At 39.7% G+C, this 25843-nt stretch overlaps 1 protein-coding gene across 1 annotated transcript in view; it reads right to left on the reverse strand.

The window, feature by feature from the left end:
• The window catches only part of PREP (prolyl endopeptidase), a 125219-nt gene that overhangs the window by 52852 nt on the left and 46524 nt on the right, over positions 1-25843 (reverse strand). Inside the window, exons 7-8 of the mRNA XM_004044464.5 lie at positions 22518-22623; positions 2761-2952 (exon numbers count right to left, since the gene is read on the reverse strand). Of these exons, the coding sequence (XP_004044512.1) occupies positions 2761-2952; positions 22518-22623 (298 nt within the window). The remainder of the gene's footprint in view (positions 1-2760; positions 2953-22517; positions 22624-25843) is intronic.

Raw genomic sequence — 25843 nt, forward strand, 5'->3', positions numbered from 1 at the left:
CTGAGGTAAGGCCAGGTCACCCAGAGGGAGAGACACCGCAGCAAGTGGAAGTGAGGACAGGGCTGCAGGGGACAGGTCACATGTGCTGAACAGACAAGCCTTTCTTGGGTTTCATGTGGTAGGGTGGGGTTCTTGACACTGCTTATTTTTATAGCCCAAGAAACTAGCAGTTCATGTTTTTAGGATGCTAGAATTTAACCACATGAAAAGATGTTGGAAAGAGGGAACTCTGAGGATCACCAGGGGCCTTGATCTTGGGCTGCTGAGATTACTATGGCAAACTTTTTTTTTCTCAAGTGAGGACATAAAGAAGAACTCATACAGCCAAAAGTAATTTGCTCATTCTCCAATGCACTTTCTTAAAAAACCTCAACCAGGCAACATATTTCATGTGGCTTAATGTTTTAAAGAGACCAAAGTATGGGGGAAAAATGAAGTAAATTATAGCTGTCAAAGAATAATCAATCTGTATTAACTATGAGCACATCAGAATTATAAAACAGACAAAAGTGAATAACAAAAGGACAAGGTGATTTGTAGACTGTCATTAATAAAAGCTCTGACTTTACCGCTGTACTTTATGACTCATCTCTAGTTTTTATTCTCAATAGGGCGCTCTGTGCTAATGATATATGGCACATTCAAATTCAACCATGCTTCTCTTTAAATTGATTAGTTCTAGTGAACACTGAAGGTTTCCCCTTTCCAGTCTGAAAACCTTATAACCTTTCAGAAGGAAGGTTATACAAATATATCACCCCCCCAACAAAATCTCCTAGCATTAATTTGCATTTCATTACATCTATAAGATGGGATGTCACCTTAAGGCATAGTTAAAACCCCTCTTTTGGCTTTAAATGGCAGAAATTCAGATGCCTTGGGAAACAGTTACAACATCCATGATGGTGTCCTATACAAGAATCACTGTTTAATCCTGACTTGTGCCGGAAAACTCCTGGAGCACCTACATGAAGACTTATGCCACCCAAGTCTCATTTGGATGCAGCAACGCATGAGGTCAGTGCATGATGAACAGAGTGCTGAACCTGGCATGCAGGAAGCCCTCACTAACTGCTGGCTGTAACTACCCTTAGGGGGACATTCCTGCCTCAGTTTGGACAGAAGCCATCAGGCTATCAAAGTGACTAGAAACAGATTCACTAAACAAAGATACTGAAATAAATGGTCAAAAATCTGTTCTGTGACTCGTGGGTCCCTCGTCCAAATATAAATAAGGGTCAGAATGTGAACAGAGGGTTTTGAGGAGACAGGTGATAAGATTTCCTCTTGTTCTTGCCTGTAAGTCCCCCACCCTATGGGAGGGTGACAAGATTATTACCTTCTACCAACCCCAGCCTGACACAGACAGTGTACCGGTGCCTGATCCAAACCTGCAAGTTAACGGGACTGTGCCTGGAAATCCAAAAGGCAGGAGAATGGCCAACTACTTCAGAGGAAGAGCCTGGAATGGGTTGCTGTCTCAGGGTTACAGATGTGAATTTCGAGCAGGCATGCAGTTGTCTTGGGTCCTGTCCAACAGAACTGCCTACAGGGGTGTGGAGATCTAAGTACAAGAGGGTCGAAGAGTGCAGTCAGGTGCCCAGGGGCTGAACAGACTCTCAAGAAAAACCCAGGAGTGCTTTCTCCAGGGCCAAGGGACCTGCAGAAACAAGGGACCAGCAGGAAGTGCCCATAGCAACCTGTGACCCCGAGAGAAGCAGCTGGAATCAGCTGCTCCCCTGCCACCCCCAAGCAACGCTAGGTTTAAATACCTTCCAGGCACAGAAAGCATACCACCTTGAGCAAGGGAGAAATAGTTCCTTATTGATCAAGGACCTGAACGTGGATCTGCCTGACTCCAAGACCTGTGCTTTAATTCACTGAAAAACACATTTTAGGACTGCTTTATCTTAGACAGGGCCACTCTGCAGATCTCAAAGGGGACTTTTTTTCCTCATTATATACCATATATTTTGCATTTCTAAATGGTCCTATTTTATCCTCATTCTACCCAGCAGCAGCAGTTCACCACCACCAAGTAACTTCACTGGCCTAATAGTACTGAATTCTTCTTTTGTGTAAAAAACTGTCCCCAAATTAATGAATTTTATTGTAGTCAAAATCAACTTTCATGCAATAAATAATTTATAAAGCAGCATATCATTTTTGGAAAAATCACAGAGAATGAATAAAAGGGAACTGAAAGGCTCTCTGTGAAACACGACTGATATGGAAGTGACGTTCTCAAGAGGTTAATATAGTTCACTGCACAAAGCAGCAACTGTGATGGGTTTCAATTCAATCTGACAATAGTCTATTCCCTTTTCTAATAAGAGGGCTCTAAATCCACACTAAGATCAACAACAGGGATAATGCAAATAGCCAAAGGTTACTCAAAAACTTAAAGCTAAGGATTCTAAATCTAAACAGTTTTAAAAATTAAATGTTCACGATTATTACCAGATATTAAGTATACAAAGACAACTGATATATTTGTTTAAAAAGCAGTACTTTGGAAGTCTGAAATCCTACCTTTACAATTTTTATGAAGACCTTGCATTTCTACATGATATAGTACTAAGCTACAAAGATATCACACAATGAAAACTTGGATGAACTATTTAGACACTTCATTCCTGATGATTACAGGTTGAAGGTTTTTTACTTTGTAACAGATCACTAGAGAATGAGAGACGCACTAACTTGTTGACGTTCTCATCAAAAACAAGAGCACAATTTTCAAGTCACATGTGTTCTCACCTAAGACATCTTTCTCATGCTCAGGAACAAGTACTTTCCACTTAGACTCTTCAGGATCCCTGAAGTCAATGTTGATCACGCGATAGTTGGGAGACTGGCGATTTGTCTTGAATGTGAACACCGTCCCCTCATTGGTCACGTAGTCATATTCTCCTTCAAAGTTGTCGATCAGTTTTACCCACTTCAGGATTCCTGGCAAGAGACCAAGCATTCTCATCATCTCTCTAATGTTTAAAAATGGTCTTGCTTTGTGTGTAGGGAGGGGAGGGTGGATCTTTCTTATCCTCAAAACATAAAGCAGAGATATTTGGAAGATCTAGGGCATGAAAAGGAGCAAGAACCAGTTGTGAGTGAATTGAAAAATGCTAAGGAGCCCCTGAAAACCCGGCAAGGAGTGGGGAATGAAGGACCTCTCTTCCCGGCCCATCACCCCCACAAGATCTGGTAAATCCTCTTCTAACTGAGCCGGCCTCAAATCTGGGCACTTCTCTCCACCTCTCCTGCCATCACACCATTCCAAGTCGTCGTCGTCTCCCTCCCAAGTCTGTGTTCTACAGCAGTGGCTTCCAACCACAGACACTTTCACCCCCAGGCGACATCTGAAAATGTCTGGAGACATTTTCGGCTGTCACAGCTTGAGGGTGGGGCTACCACTGGTACCTAAAGGGTAGAGACCAGAGATGCTGCAATGCACAGGACAGCCCTATAACAAATTAGCAGCCAGCTAAAAAGGTCTACAGTGCCAAGTCTGAGAATTCTTGGTCTATAGCATTAGCTTCCTGCCTGGTGTTCCCACTGTCACTCTTGATTTTCTCAGTATGGCAGCCACCACAGTATCTCAATCTTTTAAACTGATCCATGTTAGTGCCCTTAGAAACTTTCAATGACTTCTCCATTATACTTGAAATAAAATCCAAATTCCTTCCCATGGTCTTGCATGCTACAGTCCTTTCCCACTTAGCCAACTGCAGATGGTTCCAACACTTGCCTCACTTCCTGTCCTTTACTGGCATTGGCCTTTATCAGATGCCACTTTTAATCGGCACCCAGTTTGTTCCTTCACAGCACTTCTCTCAAGATCTATTCATTTATTTATTTTTGTTGAAAGATGAGGTCTCTCGGCTGGGCGCAATGGCTCATGCCTGTAATCACAGCATTTTGGGAGGCCAGGGAAGGCAGATCACTTGAGGTCAGGAGTTCGAGACCAGCCTGGCCAACATGGTGAAACCCTGTCTCTATTAAAAATACAAAAATTAGCTGGGTGTGGTGGCACACGCCTGTAATCCCAGCTACTTGGGAGGCTGAAGCAAAGAGCAGCTTGAACACAGAAGGTGGAGTTTGCAGTGGGCTGAGATTGTGCCACTTCACTCCAGCCTAAGCAGAGTGAGACTCTGTCTCAACAACAACAACAACAACAACAACAACAACAACAACAACAACAACAACAACAACAACAGAGATGCGGTCTCTCCATGTTGCCCAGGCTTGAACACAGTGGCTATTCACAGGCATGATCATAGTTCACTGCAACCTCCAACTCCTGGGCCCCTAAGATCCTCCCTGCCTTAGCATCCTGAGCAGCTGGGACTACACGTACACAACCTAGCACCCAGCTCTTTCTCAAGATACAATTATGTATTTATTGGCTTATTTTTTGTCTTTTCATTCACTGTTTCACACTTGGCACAAAACTGAGTGGCAGGTAACTTGAAACATACAAAATAAAATTTGCATGGCATAAAAGGGACATTTTCCAGTCTTTAATACTAAGAACTAGAGATGATCATCGCTAAAGTAAATCTTCAATACGTCCGTATCATCATCATTTAAATAGCTCACTAAATGCCACTTTTAATATTTAAAGTTGAAACCACTAAAATCCCTTGGAAAAACATCTGTTTTACCATGTGTTTGACACAGATGATGTTCAGAGAACATCTCAAAAGTTCTATAAACAAAAAAGTTCTATGACTTCTAAACTACTAAAAGGCAATGCCTGATCTTAGCTATTCTCCAATTATCTACTTTTAATTTCACAGTGAAATTGCTACACTAATTTGGGTAGTTCATTTCCATTCCTTGAATCTCTCAAGGCAATTTTACATTCATTATCTCATTCATCTCTGCAGCATATCTTCACATAATTTGTTACTGAATTAAACTTAACAGGGAAATAAATTCCACCATAGAGTTCTGTGGTCATATATGTTTCGATTAAAACCCCAGTTCTAAAACTATTTAGTTGGGTGACCTTGAGCAATCTCTTTATTCCTTGCTAAGCCTCATTTTCTTAACGGTAAACTAGGAATAATAGGTAAATATAAAAATATTATAGGGCCAGGTGCAGTGGCTCACGCCTGTAATCCCAGCATTTTGGGAGGGCAAAGCCGGCAGACCATGAGGTTGGGAGATTAAGACCATCCTGGCTAACACAGTGAAACCCCATCTTTACTAAAAAATACAAAAAAATTAGCCGGGTGTGGCGGCGGGAGCCTGTAATCCCAGCTACTCGGGAGGCTGAGGCAGGAGAATGGCGTGAACCCGGGAGGCAGAGCTTGCAGTGAGCCAAGATTGAGATTGCGCCACTGCACTCCAGCGTGACAGAGCGAGACTCCGTCTCAAAAAAAAAAAAAAAAAAAAAAAAAAAAAATATATATATATATATATATATATATATATAAAAGTAACTGTTAGTACCTTCCCCTTAATAAAAACTCAAATTTAAAATAAGTGATTTGAGGCTGGCTATGGTGGCTCACATCTGTAATCCCAGCACTTCGGGAGGCCGAGGCAGGTGGATCTCTTGAGGCCAGGAGTTTGAGACCAGCTTGGCCAACATGGCGAAACCCTGTCTCTACTAAAAATAAAAAAAAAATTAGCTAGGCATGGTGGCGCACACCTGTAATCCAAGCTACTCGAGAGGCTGAGGCAAGAGAATTGCTTGAATCCAGGAGATGGAGGTTGCAGTGAGCCGAGATCACACCACTGCACGCCAGCCTGGGTGACAGAGCAAGACCCTGTCTCAAGAAAATATACATAAAATAAAACATTCCCATATGTTATTGAAAAGAATGTGTATTCTGAAGTTGTTGGGTGTCAATATGCTAAACATGCCTATTAGGTTGTTAATCAGATTGTTCAAATCTTCTATATATTTACTGATTTTCTTTTAGCCATTCTGTCAGTCACATAAAAGGTCTATTAAAAAATGTTTCTCTAGGCCTGTGGATTTGTCTGTTTTTGCTCATATTTCTATTATTTTTTGCTCCCTGTATTTTGTAATCATGATGTTAGATATACAAAGAAGTATCACATCTAAATAAAACTGAATTGAACCTTTTATTGAAGTATTATCCTTAGTGATGCTTTCTGCTTTAAAGTCTACTTTCATATTAAAATAGCTACATTATTCTCATGGTAGTATCTTAGACCAGTTATTATTCAGTTTCTCATTAGCTATGTGATGCCTTCAAACAGGCATTTTCCCCAGCTTTTCTAGTTGTCTTCCGCAAAATGGTTTGTCTCAATCTGTAGTTTATCATTTTTGGAAAGAGTCTGCTCTTTCTGTGCCTATAAACTTCCAGGTCTATAAACTCAATGTTTGTCCACCTCGTGGTGGGCTGTACTCTAGGTAGTTCCTTTATATATCTACACTCTATTTCACTAATTATCGCTTTGGCTGTGTCTAATCTCCTCCTTAGCCTAATAACTGAATTTTTAATGTTAATAATCATTTTTTTTTAATTTCCAGAAGTTCTTAGTCATTTTCCCAATCTAGCAGGTCACTTTTTACAGTATCTTATTTCTCATCCTTCCAAGCTTCTTGTTTATTTTTTAAAAGAAGCATCACACTGTGTAAGTATATTTACCGTATTCGTTTTTCACTAGGAATCTGATAATTTGACTGGCCAGCAGCCAGTGTTTCTGCTGGCTCTAATTTCTCATGCTGGTGAATTTCTTCATCGGATTTATGACTTTACTGTGAACTGCTGATTTTCCTTGAAACATTATTTGTGGAAATTCTTGGAGGCCTGGGTTGAAGTAGCACTCTTTCAGAGATGCACATTTGCTTTCTTGCCTCTTGGGATGCAACCAACCTGACAGCACTATAATTAAATCCTTGGCATGAGGATTTTGGACCTCATTGGTACAACCAAGTCAACCTGCACTCATGTGATGGCCTTTCTCATGTTTTAGGAGAATTCACATCCTGTCTTCCCCAACCCCACCTAGTGCCTAGGTAAAGATAGGCAGGTTTCCTTACTGTTCACTCCCCATCCCCAGCCTCTCCACTGGCAAGTTTATTTTTATCAGTCATCCTTATATTGACAGTATGTCTCAGCTGACTCCCAATTATGCTTTATTTCCTATCCCCCTTTTCCTCTTTCCCCAGCAGAAACATTCAGGGACAATCCAGCTCACATTCCAGCATTCCTGCTTTCATTTCATCTTTGGTCTTTATGGATTCCCTCCTTTCATGCCAACTAAGCAATGTATTTGGAAAGATGCTTTATAATTTTTTACATTTCAGTTGTTTCAACTGGGAGGTTATTCAGAGTATATAAGCTGTCAAACTCCGAGAAACAGACATCATTACAACTAATTTTCAACTAACTTGAAAAAAGGTTCATAGAACTCTGCATCTGAGTTGCAATTAGCTTTTTTTATCCAGTGACAAACTACTAACCTCAAAAGACTACTCAGCAGGTGATCCACTCAAAGGTAATTCATCTTGGTGTACATAAAACAATGCTTTGAAAAAAAATCCCCATTCCTTAAAAGAAAAACAATTTAAGTAAAATATTAGCTGGTAATACAAAATTTGAAGAGAATAAGAAATGTACATTTGTTTATAATAAGAACAATGAAACAATTTTCTGGACTATGACATTTGTAGACGCGAAATCTTGGCTCAGTGAAATGTCAGATTCCTTAAATGTTCCCCCAACAATAAAGCATTTCCTGATGTGAAACCTTTATTTCACAAAATAACCACCTTATGGTTTCTGCCTGACAAGGTCCTGGAGCCAGTGATATTTGTTATGACCCCTCCCTACCCAAAGTCACTAAAGTATGCACCAAAGGCAAAGCACAGTAGAAATTTCCTTCAGTACTGCTGTCTAATCAGGTAAGCTTGAAGATGTGGCACAGATGAAAATTATTCAAGCTCCAAGAGGGAGGTTCCAAGATGGCCGAATAGGAACAGCTCCAGTCTCAGCTCCCAGTGTGAGGGACACAGAAGATGGATGATTTTTACATTTCCAACTGAGGTACCGGTTCATCTCACTGGGGCTTGTCGGACAGTGGGTGCAGCCCATGGAGCATGAGCCGAAGCAGGGCAGGGCATCACCTCAACCAGGAAGTGCAAGGGGTCGGGGAATTCCCTTTCCTAGCCAAGGGAAGCCATGACAGACGGTACCTGGAAAATTGGGACACTCCCACCCTAATACTGCGCTTTTCCAACGGTCTTAGCAAACGGCACACCAGGAGATTATATCCCGCCCCTGGCTCGGAGGGTCCCATGCCCACGGAGCCTTGCTTGCTGCTAGCACAGTAGTCTGAGATCGAACTGCAAGGCGGCAGCGAGGCTGGGGAAGGGGCATCCGCCATGGCTGACGCTTGAGTACGTAAACAAAGCGGCTGGGTAACTCAAACTGGCTAGAGCCCACCACAGCTCAAGGAGGCCTGCCTGCCTCTGTAGACTCCACCTCTGGGGGCAGGGCATAGCCGAACAAAAGGCAGCAGAAACTTCTGCAGACTTAAACGTCCCTGTCTGATAGCTTTGAAGAGAGTAGTGGTTCTGCCAGCATGGAATTTGAGATCTGAGAACAAACAGATTGCCTCCTAAAGTGGGTCCCTGACCCCCGAGTAGCCTAAGTGGGAGGCACCTCCCAGTAGGGGCTGATTGACACCTCATAAGGCCGGGTGCCCCTCTGAGATGAAGCTTCCAGAGGAAGGATCAGGCAGCAACATTTGCCGTTCTGCAATATTTGCTGTTCTGCAGCCTCTACTGGTGATACCCAGGCAAACAGCATCTGGAGTGGACCTCCAGCAAACTCCAACAGACCCGCAGCTGAGGGTCCTGACTGTTAGAAGGAAAACAAACAGAAAGGACACCCACACCAAAACCCCATCTGTATGTCACCATCATCAAAGGCGAAAGGTAGATAAAACCACAAAGATGGGGAGAAACCAGAGCAGAAAAACTGAAAATTCTAAAAATCAGAGCTCCTCTTCTCCTCCAAAGGAACACAGCTCCTCGCCAGCAACAGAACAAAGCTGGATGGAGAATGACTTTGACGAGTTGAGAGCAGAAGACTTCAGATGATCGGTAATAACGAACTTCTCCGAGCTAAAGGAGGATATTTGAACCCATGGCAAAGAAGCTAAAAACCTTGAAAAATGATTAGATGAAGGGCTAACCAGAATAAACAGTGTATAGAAGACCTTAAATGACCTGATGGAGCTGAAAACCATGGCACAAGAACTACAAGATGCATGCACAAGCTTCAGTAGCCAATTCGATCAAGTGGAAGAAAGGGTATCAGTGACTGAAGATCAAATGAATGAAATGAAGCGAGAAGAAAAGTTCAGAGAAAAACGAGTAAAAAGAAACAAACAAAGCTCCCAAGAAATATGGGACTATGTGAAAAGATCAAATGTAGTCTGATTTTTCACGTGTACCAGAAAGTGATGGGGAGAATGGAACCAAGTTGGAAAACACTCTTCAGGATATTATCCAGGAGAACTTCCCCAACCTAGCAAGGCAGGCCAACATTCAAATTCAGGAAATACACAGAACGCCACAGAGATACTCCTCGAGAAGAGCAACTCCAAGGCACATAATTATCAGATTCAACAAGTTGAAATGAAGGAAAAAATGTTAAGGGCAGCCAGAGAGAAAGGTCGGGTTACCCACAAAGGGAAGCTCATTAGACTAACAGCAGATCTCTCAGCAGAAACTCTACAAGCCACAAGAGAGTGGGGGCCAATATTCAACATTCTTAAAGAAAAGAATTTTCAACCCAGAATTTCATATGCAGCCAAACTAAGCTTCATAAGCGAAGGAGAAAGAAAATCCTTTACAGACAAACTCTGAGAGATTTTGTCACCACCAGGCCTGCCTTACAAGAGCTCCTGAAGGAAGCACTAAACATGGAAAGGAACAACTGGTACCAGCCACTGCAAAAACATGCCAAATTCTAAAGATCATTGATGTTAGGAAGAAACTGCATCAACTAACAGACAAAATAACCAGCTAACATCATAATGACAGGATCAAATCCACACATAACAATATTAACCTTAAATGTAAATGGGCTAAATGCTCCAATTAAAAGACACAGACTGGCAAATTGGATAAAGAGTCAAGACACATCAGTGTGCTATATTCAGAAGACCCATCTCAGGTGCAGAGACACATATATGCTGAAAATAAAGGGATGGAGGAAGATCTACCAAGCAAATGGAAAACAAAAAAAGCAGGGTTGCAATCCTAGTCTCCGATAAAACAGACTTTAAACCAACAAAGATCAGAAGAGACAAAGAAGGCCATTACATAATGGTAAACAGATCAATTCAATAAGAAGAGCTAACTATCTTAAATATATATGCACCCAATACAGTAGCACCCAGATTCATAAAGCAAGTCCTTAGAGACCTACAAAGAGACTTAGATTCCCACACAATAATAATGAGAGATTTTAACACCCCACTGTCAACAGCAGACAGATCAACGAGACAGAAAGTTAACAAGGATATCCAGGAATTGAACTCAGCTCTGCACTAAACAGACCTAATAGACATCTACAGAACTCTCCACCCCAAATCAACAGAATATACATTCTTCTCAGCACCACATCACACTTATTCCAAAATTGAACACATAATTGGAAGTAAAGCACTCCTCAGCAAATGTAAAAGAACAGAAATTATAACAAACGGTATCTCAGACCAAAGTGAAATCAAATTAGAGCTCAGGATTAAGAAACTCACTCAAAACTGCTCAACTACATGGAAACTGAACAACCTGCTCCTCAATGACTACTGCGTACATAACGAAATGAAGGCAGAAATAAAGATGTTCTTTGAAGCCAATGAGAACAAAGACACAACATATCAGAATATCTGGGACACATTTAAAGCAGTGTGTAGAGGGAAATGTACAGCACTAAATGCCCACAAGAGAAAGCAGGAAAGATCTAAAATTGACACCCTAACATCAAAATTAAAAGAATTAGAGAAGCAAGAGCAAACACATTCAAAAGCTAGCAGAAGGCAAGAAATAACTAAGATCAGAGAAGAACTGAAGGAGATAGAGACACAAAAAAACCCTTCAAAAAAATCAATGAATCCAGGAACTCGTTTTTTGAAAAGATCAACCAAATTGATAGACCGCTAGCAAGACTAATAAAGAAGAAAAGAGAGAAGAATCAAATAGACGCAATAAAAAATGATAAAGGTGATATCACCACCGATCCCACAGAAATACAAACTACCATCAGAGAATACTATAAACACCTCTTTGCAAATAAACCACAAAATCTAGAAGAAATGGATTAATTCCTGGACACACACAGCCTCCCAAGACTAAACCAGGAAGAAGTTGCATCCCGGAATAGACTAATAACAGGCTCTGAAATTGAGGCAATAATTAATAGCCTGCCAACCAAAAAAGTCCAGGTCCAGATGGACTCACAGCTGAATTCTACCAGAGGTACAAAGAGGAGCTGGTACCATTCCTTCTGAAACTATTCCAATCAATAGAAAAAGAGTGAATCCTCCCTAACTCATTTTACAAGGCCAGCATCATCCTGATACCAAAGCCTGGCAGAGACACAACAAAAAAAGAGAATTTTAGACCAATATCCCTGAGGAACATCGATGCAAAAATCCTCAATAAAATACTGGCAAACCGAATCCAGCAGCACATCAAAAAGCTTATCCACCATGATCAAGTGGGCTTCATCCCTGGGATGCAAGGCTGGTTCAACATACACAAATCAATAAATGTAATCCATCATATAAACAGAACCAAAGACAAAAACCACGATTATCCCAATAGATGCAGAAAAGGCCTTTGACAAAATTCAACAGCCCTTCATGCTAAAAACTCTCAATAAACTAGGTATTGATGGGATGTATCTCAAAATAATAAGAGCTATTTATGACAAATCCACAGCCAGTATCATACTGAATGGGCAAAAACTGGAAGCATTCCCTTTGAAAACTGGCACAAGACAGGGATACCCTCTGTCACCACTACTATTCAACATAGTGTTGGAAGTTCTGGCCAGGGCAATCAGGCTGGAGAAAGAAATAAAAGGTATTCAATTAGGAAAAGAGAAAGTCAAATTATCCCTGTTTGCAGATGACATGATTGTATATTTAGAAAACCCCATTGTTTCAGCCCAAAACCTCCTTAAGCTGGTAAGCAACTTCAGCAAAATCTCAGGATACAAAGTCAATGTGCAAAAATCACAAGCATTCCTATACACCAATAACAGACAGAGAGCCAAATCATGAGTGAACTCTCATTCTCAATTGCTACAAAGATAATAAAATACCTAGGAATCCAACTTACAAGGGATGTGAAGGACCTCTTCAAGGAGAACTACAAACCACTGCTCAATGAAATAAAAGAGGACACAAACAAATGGAAGAACATTCCATGCTCATGGATAGGAAGAATCAATATTGTGAAAATGGCCATACTGCCCAAGGTAATTTATAGATTCAATGCCATCCCCATCAAGCTACCAATGACTTTCTTCACAGAACTGGAAAAAACTACTTTAAAGTTCATATGGAACCAAAAAAGAGCCTGCATTGCCAAGACAATCCTAAGCCAAAAGAACAAAGCTGGAGGCATCATGCTACCTGACTTCAAACTATACTTCAAGGCTACAGTAACCAAAACAGCATGGTACTGGTACCAAAACAGAGATATAGACCAATGGAACAGAACAGAGCCCTCAGACATAATACCACACATCTACAACCATCTGATCTTTGACAAACCTGACAAAAACAAGAAATAGGGAAAGGATTCCCTATTTAATAAATGGTGCTGGGAAAACTGGCTAGTCATATGTAGAAAGCTGAAACTGGATCCCTTCCTTATACCTTATACAAAAATTAATTCAAGATGGATTAAAGACTTAAATGTTAGACCAAAAACCATAAAAACCCTAGAAGAAAACCTAGGCAATACCATTCAGGACATAGGCATGGACAAGGACTTCATGACTAAAGCACCAAAAGCAATGCCAACAAAAGCCAAAATTGACAAATAGGATCTAATTAAACTGAAGAGCTTCTGCACAGCAAAACAAACTACCATCACAGTGAACAGGCAACCTACAGAATGGGAGAAAATTTTTACAGTCTACCCATCTGACAAAGGGCTAATATCCAGAATCTACAAAGAACTTAAATTTACAATAAAAAAAATCAAACAACCCCATTAAAAAGTGGGTGAAGGATATGAACAGACACTTCTCAAAAGAAGAAATTTATGCAGCCAAAAGACGCATGAAAAAATGCTCATCATCACTGGCCATCAGAGAAATGCAAATCAAAACCTAAATGAGATTCCATCTCACACCAGTTAGAATGGTGATCATTAAAAAGTCAGGAAACCACAGGTGCTGGAGAGGATGTGGAGAAATAGGAACACTTTTACACTGTTGGTGGGACTGTAAACTAGTTCAACCATTGTGGAAGACAGTGTGGCGATTCCTCAAGGATCTGGAACTAGAAATACCATTTGACCCAGTGATCCCATTACTGGGTATATACCCAGAGGATTATAAATCACGCTGCTATAAAGACACATGCACACGTATGTTTACTGCGGCACTATTCACAATAGCAAAGAATTGGAACCAACACAAATGTCCATTAATGATAGACTGGATTAAGAAAATCTAGTACATATACACCATGGAATACTATGCAGCCATAAAAAGGGATGAGTTCGGCTGGGCGCGGTGGCTCACGCCTGTAATCCCAGCACTTTGGGAGGCCGAGGCAGGCGGATCATGAGGTCAGGAGATTGAGACCATCCTGGCTAACATGGTGAAACCCCATCTCCACTAAAAAATACAAAAAAATTAGCCAGGTGTGGTGGCCGGCGCCTGTAGTCCCAGCTACTCAGGAGGCTTAGGCAGGAGAATGGCGTGAACCTGGGAGGTGGAGCCTGCAGTGAGCCGAGATCGTGCCACTGCACTCCAGCCTGAGAGACAGAGTAAGACTCCATCTCAAAAAATAAAAAAAAAAAAAAAAAAAAAAAGGATGAGTTCATGTCCTTTGTAGGGACATGGATGAAGCTGGAAACCATCATTCTCAGCAAACTATCGCAAAGACAGAAAACCAAACAGTGCATGTTCTCACTCATAGGTGGGAACTGAACATTGAGAACACTTGGACACAGGATGGGGAACATCACACACCGGGGCCTGTCGTGGGGTGGGGGAGGGGGGAGGGAGAGCATTAGGAGATACACCTAATGTAAATGACGAGTTAATGGGTGCAGCACACCAACATGGCACATGTATGCATATGTAACAAACCTGCACATTGTGCACATGTACCCTAGAACTTAAAGTATAATTTTAAAAAAAGTAAAAAAAAAAATCATTCAAGCTCCAATGAACAAAAAACAACAGAAAGGTGTACGTTATTGTCTACCACCAAATTCTGAAGCATTAACCTTAGCCATAAATACATACTACTAGTCATAAGCTCATTCAGAATAAGGAATGTGGCTGGATTCACAAAAGTCTAGCTATAAAATTGGAAAAATAGTCCAAAGTATAGGCCCTCACAGGGCCGGACGTTTTAAATGAGAGCTCTTGAAATTCTTTTGCTCTCCTGAAACCTTGTTCTACAGGGCTTTGGTAGAGAAATAAATCAAAAGAAAAGGTATTTCAGTTCAACAATGGGGCTCATTCATTTTTGCTACTCACAAGTTAGAACACTGTTGATTTAAATGGAAAACAGGAAAATTACCTTTTAAAAAGAAACATGATTTAACTCTTTAACCATTTCATTTTTTGCCTACCTTCTCTGAGGTTCTTTTGTCTATAAAGTGGCATTATTCACTCTGAAGCCAAAAGAATTTTCAATTCCCAAACCTCTCTACATTCAAATGTTAAAATTACTTTTTATAAACCTGCTTCTTGGTGGGGACTGATTCATTTATTGAGTGAAGATTAGTTTAAAATAAATTATCTTACGCTTTTCCTAGAGCAAAGTCATACTTTTATTATTCTTTGAAAAATCATCAACTAAACTATATTAACTACATTTCATAGAAAATGCTGTGCAAGCTCCCTAATAATGGCAGCTAAAGTGCTTTTATACTTTACAAAAACTCTAAGGGCTGGACATGTCACGACAACAAATGCAAGGAGTGGTCAGGCACTGAGGCTGCAGGGTGCATGGGCTGCTGTTGTCCTGAATGACTTCCTTCTGTCTCAGTCTGCCACATGATTAACAGTTAGAACACAGGCTTGGGAGTTAAGCTGACATGGATCCAAATCTTTAAATGGCATTAGGAAAGCTAGTTGGCCTCACCAGCCTCAGTTTCCCGGGGATAATAATCCGTGCTCCTCGGAAGCTGTTGAGAAGACTGAATGAGAGGCCTACATTTGTAGCTCACAACCTGACACACAGGAAATGTTACATAAACAGTATTAACTATTATTCCAAATAACCCCAGTGTTCAAGTGACAAAAGTAAACCGAACATTTTAAAATTAGTATAAATACTCATTTTATCACTAGTATTTTGTCTTTTATATCAAATTTCCTATTTTGGGTCTTGTTTTTATACTGTCTTTTGATGTCCCAATTCTTTTTCATTTTTCTGCATTCCCACTCTGACACACAGATTTCCTACCAACTCCCTGTCTTCTCTCTGAGGCCCTCCTCAGAGAGGTTTGCTTTTAGCACTCAGATGACTTTGCTAAGCTTTGGACAGCTCCTTTGCTTATAGCTTCTCGAATGTTTATCTCCCCTTTTCCACTCTACGCCCAAAGAATGCCCAGCCCTGCCAGGCAAGAACAAAAGAGTCAATATCATCTCTGCTACCTAAAAATAAGAGCTGCATTAGTCAGAGATGGTGAAATGACCAATCTACATGTCTGCTAAATACCAGATTTCCTTTTATGGTTATGTGTTAGCATGTAATGCAAATTTAATTGCTAATGCAGGAAAAAGCCAATTTTCTTTAATGACACGAAAGCCTTAAAATAAAAATATGGTAGGTACTGAATACTTTATCAATCTAAAACAATCAAACTTTTAGCAAAAAAAAAGGAAAAAGCACAGACAGGTTAGTGAAAGTCTGGGCAAATCCCAGGTAAGCTGATATTTCCTTACAGAAATCAGCATGTCACCACCATGCACCTTTTCTCCCTAAACTCCTCATAAATGCTGTGACATGAGAAAAGACTGCTCTAGGCCCGTTTTAAGGATGCCTATATTGAAGGAGGATGTTAAGTTACTAACAACAAAGATTTCAGACTTATGGTTCTTTTTGCCTAACAATCACTTCTTAAGAATTCTATTAAAAACCTCTGATATAATTAATTTTAAATGTAGGTCGGGTGCAGTGGCCCATGCCTGTAATCCCAGCACTTTGGGAGGCTGAGGCAGACGGATCACCTGAGGTCAGGGGTTCATGACCAGCCTGGCCAACATGGCGAAACCCTGTTTCTACTAAAAATATAAAATTAGCTGGGTGCAGTGGCAGGCACCTATAATCCTAGCTACTTGAGAGGCTGAGGCAGGAGAATCACTTGAACCCAGGAGGCAGAAGGTGCAGAAAAAAAAATGTATTCAGAACAGGGACTAATGGTCAGCTCCTTTTTTGCTGCTATTATCCTATAAAGCAGGGAATAAAGTACCTGACTTTCTACCGGAAAATTAAAGAACTAAAGATAAAAGAAAATGAAAAAAAGAAAGAAAACAGGAGAGGAAGTCTGAGCCTGGATCTGTGCACCGGGCCACAGCCCGTCAGACACTCCCTCGAACTGAACTGATGATATCCACATCTTACCATCCAGCAGATGGGGAGCACTTGAAGGGCAGGGGCTACCACGTGTCATTACAAGTGCCCAACACAGTGCCTGGCACAGGGTAGGACATTAATGCATGTCTAATTCATAACTAAATATATGATTTAGGTACTCCTACATTTTAAACTGAACCTTACATACAGTTGTTTATAACGTAGACAACAAAAGTAACCAAAGTTAAATTTTAAAGAAGTTATTAGTATCTTCTGCTTTTCTAATAAAATTATTTAGAAATATATCCCTGAGTTAAATGTATTTATATTTTTAAGGCAGAAACTTAAGTTTTCATGTAAATTTTTAAAGTCCACATACTTGAGAGAAAAGAGACAGCTCTGAGCTCTGATACCCATACTGCAGAAAATATTCAAAAATTTATTCTGAATTTTGTCTATGTAACTAAAGTATATAAGGCAACTTTTTATATATTAAAAATAAGGCCAGACACAGTGGCTCACACCTGTAATCCCAGCACTTTGGGAGGCTGAGGCAGGAGGACTGCTTGAGCCCACGTGTTCGAAACCAGCCTGGGCAATATAGTGAGACTCCATCTCTATTTTATATTTAAATAAAGTAAATAAATAAAATAGGGTTATAGCAAACTTAGGAAACAAAGTATATACATACTTCAAAAGAAATAATATTGATTAGAAAGGTATAGAAAATATAAGAAAATCCAGACAAATTATTTTCTTGTAAGGTTCAGGATAATTAATTTCAACAAATCTGTGGGCATGAATCACATCAAGGATCACAGGAGTCAAGACTCAGCTGTCTTTTCTACTCCAGAACTAAAAAACGTCGTGCTAGCCTGGTGTCTTTAATGTTACCTTGATACTTCTTCACTTTTGATGTTAAACAAGCAACAGAATAAGAGAAGCAAAAATCTTCTGCTCACACAGTATAAAGGAATGAAAAAAAGAACCCATCATTCTCAGGGCTTAATAAAGGACAAAAATTTAATGAAAAAAAATTTAGGAAGCTACAGGGATAAAGATTCAAAATGCTCAGAAGGCAGTAACAGTTACAGAGGGAGGGCGGCTTATCAAGCAAGGCCACCTGAGCACAAGGATCCCTAAAGGGACACGTCATTTGAGACAAGCTGGTACACACCTGCTGTGAGTCCAATAGGGACTGCTCTAGGTGCTGGCAACTCCATGGGGAACAAGACAGGCAACATCTCTAATCTCATGCAGCTCACGGATCCTCACACAAAGTGCTTTTGTATGGAGAGAAATGGAAATCAGAATGGGGGAAAGGAGGAGAAGGGGCAACTCTAGAGAGAAAGGTATCTATCAAAAGTACAAGGAAGGCCGGGCACAGTGGCTCACGCCTATAATCCCAGCACTCTGGGAGGCCAAGGCAGATGGATCATGAGGTCAGGAGATTGAGACTAGCCTGGCCAACATGGTGAAACCCATCTCTATGAAAAACACAAAAACTAGCCAGGGATGGTGGCATGTGCCTGTAGTCCCAGCTACTTGGGAGGCTGAGAAAGGAGAATTGCTTGAACTTGGGAGGTGGAGGTTGCGGTGAACTGAGATCATGTCACTGCACTCCAGCCTGGGTGACAGAGCGAGACTCCTACTCAAAAAAAAAAAAAAAAAAAAATACAAGGAAGCCTGGTAGCCCCTGACAGGGACCTCTCTTCTCCCAAAGCAAGAAGGTAGTAACTCCACACATTTCTCTGGTAAGCCAGTGGAGAACAGGACATGACTCTTTAGAGATGATCTGCTTAGCTGTTCTGAACAGCTGAAAAATTATTATATATAAGCTTCTAAAGCCCAGATGACAGGCCTAATTCCATTTCTATACAGTGATGCATGAGGTGAGTCATGGAAATTACCTGTTCAGAAAAGGTAAGAAGGAGCAATTGCCAGCCTCAACTGCAGTTACTGGGTAAAGGATGTGATCCACAGCTTGCAACAAATGTGTTCATATTCTTAAGTGAAAATACTGCAAATGTAAATGGCAGAAATGAGGTTCTCCAAAGAGAGGCAGAGAACAACAGAGACAGCACTCCCATAAGGCAGCAAAAGAACAGAAGTCCACACTTATTTGACAAAATGAATCCAGTTTTAATTCATACAGATCGCATTTAACTTTCAAGTTGCTAAGATATTTTCTATCCTGCTAATTTAGTTTTTTCTCCCTATGTGCTTTTTAAAAGATATTAAATTGCCATTGGCCTTTTTCGGGGGGCTTCTTGTGCTCTCATTTCAAAATGTACGTGGGCAGGTTTTCTTGGGAGACACAGATGATGGCAATGTGACATGAGCCACCCAAGTGAAATTCTTTAGTCCTCAAAAAAGACAATTGAGTGGTATCCTAAATATATAAATAATTAATTTATACAAAAATGCTGATAATTCCCTCTGGCTTTAAGGGAAAACAGCTTAAAATCCTAGCAGAAAGGCTTTAAGATATCAAAAGAGGTATGGATTTTAGTAATATGAAATTTGAGGTTTCACAACATGGATTGAGTTTTCAGGCACCAGTTGTTCAGGTCTAAGTCATCTAACATTCAAGTTAACTAGTGCATTTAGCATTTAAGTTAAATGTTAATTATTCTATTTTTAGTGTAAAGAGGATAACAAAATTGGGGAAGCAGGTAAAAAAAAAAAAAAAAAAAAGCAAAAAAGATCCTAGGAGTTAGTCACGGTCATCAACCGGGCATATAGACCCCTGAATTTTCAATTACCAACCTGCACAATTAGACATGTTCCCTCACAGTCTCCTCTTTTTTGATTACGAATCTGGCTTTGCAGAAAACAAGTTAATTTGAAAATCTGTATTTAGAGTAGCTTTGAATCTGAAGATAGACTTTTTTTTGTTTTGTTTTTTTGGTGTTCTCAATCTAGTTTTCTAAGCTACCTAAAACTAAAATACGGTGATTCTAAATACTCCTCTTTCAGTCAAGAAACAAAGAAAAAAAGAAGGAATACTTGAGAACTCACTGCATGCCAGAAACCCTGCTAAGTCCTTTTCTTTGCATTTTCATTATTCCTCACAATTCCCTATGAAGTAGATATTATTTCCTTATTTGCAGACATGGAAATATTAAGGGAGAGAAAACAAAAACTTTAACAGGGTGACCAGTTATTTAGTGGCAGAGCTGAGATTAAAATTCAAATCTGATTTGAAAGGCTGTGGTTATTATCCCAATATATCCAACTGTAATTAACAGGAACCATTTTTTTCTTAATTTAATGATCCCTATCTGAATCTGCTGTGTCTCCCCTTTTATAGACTAAATTTACTTAACCTTTTCAATAGTAAAACAATCACACACAATACTTGTTTCTCTAAATAGTCACAATTATCGATTCAAAATGAAACCAGTGATCAATTAAAAAGCAAACAAACAAGAGTTCTCTAATCCTGTCCCGCACAATTGATTTTTGAACCTAAGAATGAAAACTGATATCCACTTGGTGAATAACTGCAATTGTTCAGAACTTTCAGAATCCCAGGGCCACCATTCAAAAGAATTACTCTGAAGTTTATGTTATCCACAAACATAATGCTAGCAAAGTAATAATCAGAAAAAGGATAACGGGCTCAGTGCTACACCTGGAACCCAGAAGCTACCACTGGAGAATGCTGATCCAATTCATCAGTATGCAGCTCAACAGCTTCAAATCCACCTATCCTATGTTATTCTCTTCATATTCTGCTTTCTGATCCACAGGATATGACATACTTTGCCAAACGCATCAGTAAAGCCCTAACACTGACAGATCAGGTTAGTACCACTGGACTTGTTTGTTCCATGAGCTCACTGTGATGGTCTTTTTGCTATCAACTTGGCTAGGCTAGTGTCCCTCGTTAATCAATCAAACACAAATATAGGTGTTGCTGTGAAAGTATTTTGTAGATGGGATTAAGGCCCATAATCCACTGACTTTAATGAAGAGAGATTATCCTGGATAATCTGAGTGGGCCTGACTCAATCAGTTGGAAGGCCTTAAGAGCAGAGCTGAAGCTTCCCTGGAGCTCTGAATGGATCATGGCCATTAAGAGTTTCTTAGACGCTCCCCTTTATTCTTCCTCATATTCATTCTTAGCTACACTATCTAGAATTTGGTTTTTTAGAGCCTACTGCACCTCTGTACTGTCTTCCTTTTGGAATCCCAATCTCCTGAGTACTCTCTTTTCTAAATGCTAATGCTGCAATAATAAAATAACTGGGTTGCAGGGGAAAGATAAGGACCGAGAGGTTGGGGGAAAACAAAGAGGGTTTCCATGAGTTTTGCCAGCACTTGAAAGTTTCACTCAAAATATTATTATGCCTTATTAAAGCGGATATAGCAATAGCAGTCTGGTATATAAATATGTGGACAGAATTTTATTCTCTGTATTTGGAACATGTGTGCAGGATAACAGCACCATAATGTCTGATGTCACTGATTTGTTCAGGCTCAATCCTAAAAGGTTTGCTCAGTTCTATGAAGACCTATGCTTGCAACTCACGCGAACAATTCCTGGATGGTGGTTTGCCCTGACAGAGAATGCAAACACTGATGTGGCCGATGCTGGTTTCTTGATACCAACATGGATGTATCTCTTTTTCTTAATAGAAAAAAATACTCAGTTTTATTAAATGGATACATATTTAACTCTAGGAAAAAAGTTGCTGACTTCACCCTGGTATATGTGTGTGAATGGTGCTCTGTAGTATCTAATGTTAGGATGCAGATCTTGCTCAGAGAAGTTTAAGAATGACGCGATGCTCAATCAGACAAATATTTTCGTATCACAATGTAACACAGATTGGAAACTAATAATGAGGTAAATACATTATTACAGAAATGCACTTGGTATTTTGAAAATCTAGGTCAACCCTCTCTAAAGTATTATTTATTTTGCATTAACTAGAAGATAATGTAATTAGCTTAGTGTCTGTCCTTATCGGGGTGCCAGTACGTCTGATAGGATTTCTGGGTCTGGGAATTTTCAGCATAGTAAATTGGGCAGCTGAAAAGTTTTTGTGCTTGATGATAGTGCTGGTATGATAGAGATGGTGGAAGAGAACATTTAAAATAAGCCATCTCCAGAATTTGTAACTGGCTGGTTCTATGCTTATCATGATATATAAGGCTTTGGCAAGCAAACACACGCTGTTCTTTTCCTAAGTACTGAGGGCCACTCTACTGATTACGTTAATCTAGCCAATTCCCATTGGTCTAATAACCCTTGCCTGTGACAGTTTGCAACATTATGCCTTTTTTGTTTATTTTAAAGACAGGGTCTGGCTATGTTGCCCAGGCTGGTCTCCAACTCCTGGCCCCAAGCTGTCTTCCTGCCTCAGCCTCCTGAGCCCCTAGGATTGCAGGTATGATGCCACTATGCCCAGCTGCACCATTAAATCTAAATAGTTACAGACCAAAAGGGTCAGCTTCTCCTTCATGCTCTTCATGTGCAATACTCACAGGATATTTTCACACTATGTGCAGAAAATACGGCTAATCTCAATCTACAGAGAAAATGCTAAAGCCAACAGTTTCATTCCATTTTCCCTCATTTTATGGAACAGTACTAAAAGAAAAAAATCAGACGAACTGACATGATGTGGTAGAATGGAAGAGGGTCTTGGGAAATCAATTAATAGACCAAAATAATACTTTTTAAATGAAGTTTCTTGGAATAACTATCTGTGTCTGAAAAAATAACTCACCCGCGATGCCACTGGATTCCTGCTGTAGGTCACAGTACCAGAGTCGGTTTACTGGATCACATCCTTCCCTTATTGATAACAAGACATAGCGGCCATCATCAGATAACTAAAAAAGAAAAAAAAAATAGTGCAGGGGACTAATTAGAATTTATTTTTGTGAGAACATTATTGAATATTAAGTTAAAAAATTAAGGTTGATTTTCAAAGGCAGTGTCTCCGCCCCAAACTCATGATCTGATAAGAAAGTTATCTGAATAAAAAGATGAACATCAATTTTATCTTATTTCACCCATAATCACAGTTTAACAAAACACAGTGAATTATTTTAGTTGAAAATATCAGTAGAGGTAACTGAATGTCATAACTTCAATGTAATTTTTATTTTAATTTCTAGTCTATTCTTTAACTGAAAATATGTGAAATCCATCATTTTGAATATAATATCCTTGACTTTAAAGTTTCCTCATGGGTTGCATAATTTAAAGTTTGTTGTTCTTAATAAAAATTAGCAAAATGGGGCCGGACGCAGTGGTTCACGCCTGTCATCCCAGCACTTTGGGAAGCCGAGTGGGGGGTGGATCACCTGAGGTCAGGAGTTCAAGACCAGCCTGGCCAACACGGTGAAACCCTGTCTCTACTAAAAATATAAAAATTAGCCAGGCGTGGTGGTAGGCACCTGTAATCCCAGCTACTCGGGAAACTGAGGCAGGAGAACTGCTTGAACCCAGGAGACAGACGTTGCAGTGAGCTGACACGGTGCCACTGCACTCCAGCCTGGGCAACAGAGTGAGACTCCATCTCAAAAAAAAAAAAAAAAAAAAAAAGAATTAGCAAAATGGGTATGGATGCAAGAAATTCACTATGGTTCACACTGGTCACATTGACAAGTTTCTACTGAACAACTGCTTATGCATATTTTTAGTCCCTTCTACTGCAAGATCTCAGAAATGAACGGCTTAGACTCAGAGACTTTCCTTGTTAGTATAAACAGCAGAATGTTAGGTAGCAAAAAGAATCCTAATAAAAAAATCTAATACAAACAATGTATTATTGTTCTGAGTTGACAAAAAATGTGGTATCAAACTATACATATTCTTTTGCAACTAATTTTTTTCATTCAATATGTTTTATAATTAGTCCATGTTGATATGTGTAAATCTAGTTCATTCATTTTAACTGCTGTATAGTATTACAATCCAGAAATATACCACCATTAGTTGATCCATCATCCTACCCATAAACATCTATATTATTTGTTTTCTTACTATTACATACTTCTTTAGAAAATTTCTTGAACATGTTTGTGACCTAAAATGCTTCCCAGTGTATATAACTAGAAGTAAAATTGCTCAGTGGTAGGACATGCACATATTCAACTTTATGAGATGTTGCCAAATTATTCTCCAAAGTGGTTGTACCAACTTACACTCTTTCTTAGCAATACCGTATGAGAGTTCCTGTTCTTCCATACCCTTATTATGAGGGTTAATTTTATATGTCAATCTGGCTAGGCCATAGTGCCCAGATATTTGGATGTTAGTTTAGATGTTTGTGAAGTTTTTTTTTTTTTTTAAAATATAAGATTACATTTAAATGAGCAGACTTAGAGTAAAGCGGACCACCCTCCATAATGTGGGTGGGATTCATCCAATCAGTTGATGGCCTTAACAGAACACTGACCTCTGCTGAACAGGAGGGATTCAGCCAGCCAACTGCCTTTGGACTCAACTAGAACTCTTCCTTGAGTCTCCAGTCTGTGGGCCTACCCTGCAGGGTTAGGACTTGCCAAGGCTCCACAATCACATGAGCCAATTCCTTAAACAAATCCTCTCTATGTATATATATATACATACATACACACATCCTATTAGCTCTTTTCTCTAGTAAACCCTGACTAATAGCTGTTATTCTTTCATTTGCTCCTTCAATAAACACTTGCTAAGCAGCTATTTTGTGCAAGACATTTTTCTAGGTGTTAAAGGTACATCAGTAAACAAATCAAGAAAAAATGTTACATCTATTAAGAGAGAGGAATACATAAATATGGAATTATGTAGTATATTATGATAAATGCCATGGAAAACATGAACAGGTCTGAGTAAGGGAGACAGGATATGGTGGTCGGGCTGTAGTTTTTTTTTTTTTTCTTTTTTTGAGACGGAGTTTCACCTTGTAGCCCAGGCTGGAGTGCAGTGGCACTCCAACCTGCGATCTCTGCCTCCTGGGTTCCAGCAATTCTCCTGCCTCAGCCTCCCGAGTAGCTGGGATTACAGATGCCTTCCACCATGCTCAGCTAATTTTTGTATTTTTAGCAGAGACGGAGTTTCACCATGTTGGTCAGTCTGGTCTTGAACTTCTGACCTCAAGGTGATCCACCCATCTTGGCCTCCCAAAGTGCCACTGCGCCCAGCCAAGGCTGTAGTTTTAAATATGGCAATCAAGGCAACCCCATTAAGAAGGCATCTTTCCACTGTTTTCTGACTTGCACCGTTTCCACTGGGAAGTTGGTGTCATTTCTTATCTTTGTTTCCCTATATGCAATATGTGTTTTCTCCTCTGGCTGCTTTTAGTATTTTGTTATCTTTGGCTTTCTGAACATTGATTATTCTGTAACGGGCTTTGATGTAGTACCCTGCTTGAGATTAATTGAGCTTCCTGAATCTGTTGATTTCTGTATTTTATCAAATTTGTAACATTTTTGGCCATTTGTGTCTCATGTATATATTTTTTGTCCTCTCACCCCTATTCTAGAACTTCAAATACATACTGTTACATAACTTGGTACTGCTCCACAGGTCAATGAAATGTGTCCATTTTTGTCTTAGTTTCTCTTTGTGGTTTAGTTTTGATTGTCCTGTCTTCAACTTTTGCATTTTCTTTTATAGCATCTAAACTGCTATAAACAGATAATTTTTCATCTCAGAGTTTTATTTTTTATCTCTAGAAGAGTATGTGGTTCATTTTTACATTTTCTATTTCTTCGTTCATTATATTAACACTTAGTAAAGATCTCTAAAAAGTATTTTTTATGATAGCTTTTTATAAGTCCTTATATGTTAATTCTACTCTCTGTTATTTCTGGATCTGTTTCTATTGACTATTTTTCCTCTTGGCTATCAGTCACATTTTTTTTTGCTTCTTTTTTAATAACTATTTATTTTTAAACTGGATTCTGGGCTTTTGAAAGTTGTCTGGATTTCTTTTATTTTCTGGTCTGCCTGCAAAACATTTTGCAGCAGTTAATTCGTTGGTGGATCAGCTTGATCCATTCAAGACTTGTTTTCAAAGGTTTGTTGGGTAAGGTATACAGCCCCACTGCTAAGGCA

Source organism: Gorilla gorilla, chromosome 5 (genome assembly GCF_029281585.2).
Source record: "Gorilla gorilla gorilla isolate KB3781 chromosome 5, NHGRI_mGorGor1-v2.1_pri, whole genome shotgun sequence".
Taxonomy (NCBI): Eukaryota; Metazoa; Chordata; class Mammalia; order Primates; family Hominidae; genus Gorilla; species Gorilla gorilla.